Source organism: Salmo trutta, chromosome 34 (genome assembly GCF_901001165.1).
Source record: "Salmo trutta chromosome 34, fSalTru1.1, whole genome shotgun sequence".
Classification (NCBI taxonomy): domain Eukaryota; kingdom Metazoa; phylum Chordata; class Actinopteri; order Salmoniformes; family Salmonidae; genus Salmo; species Salmo trutta.
Window position 1 is genome coordinate 18,607,100 of NC_042990.1, and position 6,000 is coordinate 18,613,099.

At 40.8% G+C, this 6,000-nt stretch overlaps 1 protein-coding gene across 1 annotated transcript; it reads right to left on the reverse strand.

The window, feature by feature from the left end:
• Positions 1-1,577: 1,577 nt before the first annotated feature.
• LOC115173732 (SH3 domain-binding glutamic acid-rich-like protein 3) lies at positions 1,578-5,728 on the reverse strand. Its single transcript, XM_029732084.1, has 3 exons — positions 5,587-5,728; positions 4,045-4,212; positions 1,578-3,884 (listed from the first exon to the last, which is right to left on the reverse strand). The coding sequence occupies exons 1-3, from the start codon at positions 5,629-5,631 to the stop codon at positions 3,819-3,821; spliced, it is 279 nt and encodes a 92-aa protein (XP_029587944.1). The 5' UTR covers positions 5,632-5,728; the 3' UTR covers positions 1,578-3,818.
• Between the last annotated feature and the right edge of the window lie 272 nt (positions 5,729-6,000).

Here is a 6,000-nt window from a genome sequence, read left to right on the forward strand (position 1 = left end):
GCTTAGTCATCAGGCATTTTATTACATGTACAGTTGAAGTCGGAAGTTTACATACACTTAGGTTGGAGTCATTAAAACTCGTTTTTCACCCACTCCACAAATTTCTTGTTAACAAACTATAGTTTTGGCAAGTCTGTTAGGACATCTACTTTGTGCATGAGACAAGTCATTGTTCCAACAATTGTTTACAGACATATTATTTCACTTATAATTCACTGTGTCACAATTCCAGTGGGTCAGAAGTTTACATACACTAAGTTGACTGTGCCTTTAAACAGCTTGGAAAATTCCAGAAAATGATGTCATGGCTTTAGAAGCTTCTGATAGGCTAATTGACATAATTTGAGTCAGTTGGAGGTGTACCTGTGGATGTATTTCAAGGCCTACCTTCAAACTAAGTGACTCTTTGCTTGACATCATGGGAAAGCCAAGACTTCAGAAAAATAAATTGTAGATCTCCACAAGTCTGGTTCATCCTTGGGAGCAATTTCTAAACGCCTGAAGGTACCACGTTCATCTGTACAAACAATAGTATGCAAGTATAAACACCATGGGACCACGTAGGCGTCATACCGCTCAGACACGTTCTGTCTCCTAGAGATTAATATACTTTGGTGCGAAAAGTGCAAATCAATCCCAGAACAGCAAAGGACCTTGCGAAGATGCTGGTGGAAACAGGTAATAAAGTATCTATATCCACAGTAAAAAACTAGTCCTATATCGACATAACCTGAAAGGCCGCTCAGCAAGGAAGAAGCCACTGCTCCAAAACCACCATAAAAAGCCAGACAACGGTTTGCAACTCCACATGGAGACAAAGATCGTACTTTTTGAAGAAATGTCCTCAGGTCTGACGAAACAAAAATAGAAATGTTTGGCCATAATAACCATCGTTATGTCTGGAGGAAAAAGGGGGAGGCTAAGGTGTATGTAAACTTCCGAATTCAACTGTAAGTCATGTTTTTGATCATGGGCAAAACCTGAATAAAGGTTTGGAACTAATAAGCTAGTATTCTATACTGTATATGTTGAGCTTTTTATCTGTAAACTCAATGAAAAACCTGCACAGCATGGCACATTGATCCACCTTTCTTTGTACTCACTATCCACCAAGAATCAAAATATTCCGTCTCCATTTCATTGGGGGTGGAGTTTGGTTGGGCAGATTAGTACTTGTCAATTACAGACTGGCACTGTGTAGAGTGGGCAGCAGCAGGATGTACAAGGTCCTGTAACATTCCTCAATGAGATGGAGAGAACTGCAAATGGAAAAAGGCTATGTCTTAATCAAGATATGTGAGCTGGAAGAACAGTGCCCCTGAATCAATATAGTATCTGATGAATATACTGTATATGTACTGTTTTTCTTTGTTTTGAGAGCTTTGCAATTGTATTTGTAATACTATTGCACAATAAAGAATGTTCATAACACACAAGTCCAAATGAATCAACTTGAACTGAGTCACTTGATTCACTTTTTAAACCATAAGACTTGTAATTCAGCAAAACACAAATCGACCTATTAGACATTCCATTTTATTTGACCCTTTTTCACAATCTTCTTGGAAGACATCTCATTTTATATTTAATGTTTTCTTTATTTTGGCCAAAGGGACTTTGGTCCAAAAGCAAAGCAGGAGCTCAAAGAGAAAGACATGAAATGCTGAACACATAGTTGATAGTGAATAGCTACACATCATGGACCAATAAGACATCGACCACCGTCAACTGACAAAACAGTGCACAAACATTGTCTGTTAATGCTGCCATTACAAAGTAGAGGTCCCACACCTATATACCCAAATATACTATGCGTGTGGCGTTGCCCGAATTCACCTGAGATAAATGAAAATCAAGGTTCCTGTGTGGATCCAGGGGTCATAGTGATAGGCTCAAGCGCAGGGATTACATTGGGGGCAATATTTTTCTAAAACGTTATTTTTATTTTTTACAAGGATGAAAAAGATGTGAGACTACACATGAAACAGCACATACGTTCTTCACAACATCCCATGGAAGAAAACCCAGCTTGAAGAAAGCAGAGTAGTAGACACTTGAAGCACTAAAAGTAAGGCCTTCATCTTCCTCATGTGGTGAGTGAGTTTTATCTAAGGCTGAGAATGAGTCAGTTCAGTCTGAAACAATTCATTTTTCCACTCAGTAGCCAAGAGTCAGTACAACAGTGGGAATATGAGGCAGAGTTAAGTGCATAGTTATCTATTGCATCTTCAAGCTGGATCGAGATGGACATCACAGCTAGATCAGGAATGAAGGTCCAAAACAGTCACCAGATTCGAAATTCAGGGGGTTCTAATACTCAAGCTCACCTCTCTTATAGTAAGGATGTACAGCTGTAGTGCCAGTAACAGTGTAACGTAGTTTTGCAACAATGTCCCATAAAATGTCTATTTCTGGAAGACCAATGATTGAGGATCAGGCCATTCCCAGCAAATGTAAGTGGTCTCTTTGGAATGCATTAACAGAGAGTAAAATAAGACTATATTGGGAGGTCAAAGCTGACTGTATCCATCTGCAAACACATTTATTGGCACCAAGTTCAACACTACGGAATGCTGTCAGTCTGTTTTTACCATCTTCTGTAACTCTCCACAGTGGAGTCACCTTTCCAGCATGGACCTTTGACACCATTAGTCTGCTAAGGATTGAAATGTTTTGGACCAAAGTAGAATCCAATGAACTTATTCTGTCTCTACCACAATTCACATTTCTTTAAGGTTCTGTGATTGTTGGCTTCCACATTCACCTACAGTAGGCCCAATTATGTATCGAAATGGCTTCTGTCTGTCGATATGAACAACAACATGCGAGTCAAGAAGGCCAGGTAAAAAAAACAAAAGAGACAATCTTAATAAGATTAAGCGATAATAACCAAGCATTGTGTTTGTTTGGTCTGAAATGGCCCCCCTATTCTCTACATGGGCTGCATTTAGACAGGCAGTCCGATTCTGATCTTGTTTAATTTATTGGTCTTTTGACCAATCAGATCAGCTCTGAAAAATATCTGCTGTGACTGGTTTAAACACCAATCAGTGAAAAGAAATGATCAGATTTGGGCTGCTTGTGTAAACGCAGCCATAGTACATTACATTTGACCAGGACTGTGGCCAAAAGTAGTCCACAATATAGGGAATAAAAAGTACATTTCTCCTGTTGGGCAAGGGAACGATCATGAACATAGATTCCTGGTAAATGTTAGCCTCTGGATTAGTGGATCTTCATTAATCACGTGTTGGCAGCCCAGATTACCTGACCTAATTGCCACACATCTAGATTGGGCAGTTCCACTGATCCCACAGAGCAGACTAAGACTGATTAGTGACATGAACACGTCGGACCAGGCAGACCTGGGTTCAAATACCATTCCAAATCATTGAGCATTTGCTTTAGTCTGCATGGAGTGCCAGGTGGGTGGGGTTTGGCCTTTTTAGCCTTTTCTATTGGTTCAATTGCAACAGGAACACTTAAATCTAGCACGACTTTAGTATTTTAAATTATTTAAAAGTATTTGAACCCAGGTCCTGACCAGGAAGGACCACAAAGGGAAACAATGACGAAGAAAACAGAGGGAGCATAATAAGTGCCGTATAAAACAAACAATTATATTAACAGTGGTTAGGTAAGAGTCCAGCGGGGTGGGAACAGGTGTGTGTGTGTCTTTTGATTGGTTGGTTGTATTTGGCATTCATCACTGCATTGAGACAAAGGAGGGTGAGCACCGCCAGCGGGGCAGGGAGTTAGTCAACGGGCCTGCCTGGGGGGGGTTTGGTGGGGGGAAGACGACACACAACTCTTCCTCATCACGCCATCTTCAGAAATTGTTCCACTTTGTCCTCCTCCACTGCGTCCGAAAACATGTCATAGTTCTGGAGGAAAGAGACCAAACAGAGTATAAGATATTATATAAAAAGGGGTCATAACATGCTTATGCCATCTTTAAGTTAAAACCTTTATCTATACTCACCATCTTCATACAGTTTGACAGTGTTGTGGTTGTGTGTTTTGTCTGATCTCACAAATCCTTACCCCACAGTACTGGTCCTCGTTGAAGATCTGTGGCGGGACAGCCGTGGGGTTCCCTGCCTTGCTTCTCATCTCATCCCTGACCTCTCCGCCCACTGAGATGTCAATCAGCTCATACTGGATGCTCTTACTCTCCAGGATCCTCATCACCTCCGCTTGCTGAGACTTCACCTGGAGGGGGAGAGGAAAGGGTCAGTTCAGGGTAAGCGATCCATTACCCTTTTCACACTACTGAGCCGAGCCTGGCTTAACTGAGCCTAGCGGTACTGCACTGGCCTCATTATATATTCCACATAGTGCTGAAAAGGACTATATGAAAGTTTGGGTTGGTTCGATAGTGTGAAAAGGTTTCAAGCTTTACCAATAGTACCAGGGACCAAACAGTCAGATCTGTTTTTGTACCGTCTGTGGTTAAAAAGAGAGATTGATGGGTAGCATTAGCACTTCTGAGACAAAGGCCTAGTAGATAGTCTACTTTGCCTATAAAAGCTAGAGCGCTTATCTAATGTGTAGTTGATTATTAATTGTGCAACGCTATCTTGTTGGGCCTGGTTGCGGAAGTTGGGAGGGTATGTTTGCTGTGTAACCACGCCTAGGTCACCCACCAACTGCAGCCTGGCATTCAATGAGCAAGGCACACCAACACACACACTACTTAAAGCAGATTCCAATGTACACTAGAAAACAGGAAAGCTAGGGGAAAACCGAATGACTCAATCCCTTGCTTTTTAGTAGAGGTGAAATTACATAGCCCATGGCTAAACATTTTCAAAATCTTCAATTCAAAAATATCCTGAATCATATGACCGGATGGCTAACTTGGCAGTATAACGCAGAGCCAACCGAAAATCAAATCCCCCTATAATCGACACCAGATGTTTCACCGCGATTATTTGCATACATTGAGTGTGTCCAGGCTCAAGCGAATGCAAACTCTTGGGAAGTACGCTGCAACATTTGTATCAATTTGACTAATTCCATTAAAAGCGAAACGCGTGTGTGTTTATAATGCTATTAGACAGCATAAATAGTTCACATCCACCGTACAGGTTGGTAGGCATGTATACGATAGCAAGCGTTGACAAGTTGCATTTGTCTAGACCAGCATAGATTATATTAGGTAGGTTGCAGAATGAGAAAACTATGCAATTGACATGTCGCCATTATTCTAATAGGCCCGTGAGATCTACCGCCTAACGCAGACAGATAAAGGAAAGAAAACAGAAAAACGGAACAATATGACTTCCGTCCACATTTTCGGGTTGAGTTTGCATTTCCTGGTGCGTTTTGTTAATCTCCAAATAAACCCGTTCTTCAAAAACCTTGCGATCGATTGTATGGTGGACTGAATTATCAATACCTCCACATATCAAATACTATCGCAATATTGACCTAAATCGCATTGTATGCTGATCAGATCCTGCGATGGATCGCTGACAGGGCTTTCGTTGGGTGTGTCTTTCAGACTGGTCCATAAAGGGTCTCTATTAGAAATGTATCCACCTGCAAGAATGCAATGCATCAGTAATCTCCGTTTCATCTCACCTCTCTGGATGCAGTAACGGTGGTATAATATAATTTGACGCCCATAGTTGCGATTCTCGATATCCCTTTGTGTGTTGGTCACAAGAGCAGCTCTCTTGCCGTACGTAGCCTACAATCAATCGCCTCTCCCTCCTGCGACTGAAAAGCCTTTATTTGCTGTGTGGTTTAAAGGGCCAGTGCAACCCTTTAGTCCTGTGTGTAAATTGATGTTCTACTAGTTGGCTATTTGATGTGACTGTGACATATACAGTACCAGTCAAAAGTTTGGACACAGCTACTCATTCAATGTTTTTTATTTTTTTATTTTTTTACTATTTTTTACATTGTAGAATAATAATGAAGTCATCAAAATGATAAAATTACACATATGGAATCATGTAGTAACCAAAAAAGTATTTAACAAATCTAAATATA

Coding starts and splice junctions, on each gene's coding strand:
- LOC115173732 (XM_029732084.1), bottom strand. CDS start 5,631: ATGGGCGTCAAATTATATTATACCACCGTTACTGCATCCAGAGAG. Junction 4,213..5,586: donor CCGTTACTGCATCCAGAGAG/GTGAGATGAAAC, acceptor CTCCCCCTCCAG/GTGAAGTCTCAGCAAGCGGA. Junction 3,885..4,044: donor ACGAGGACCAGTACTGTGGG/GTAAGGATTTGT, acceptor TCTTTCCTCCAG/AACTATGACATGTTTTCGGA.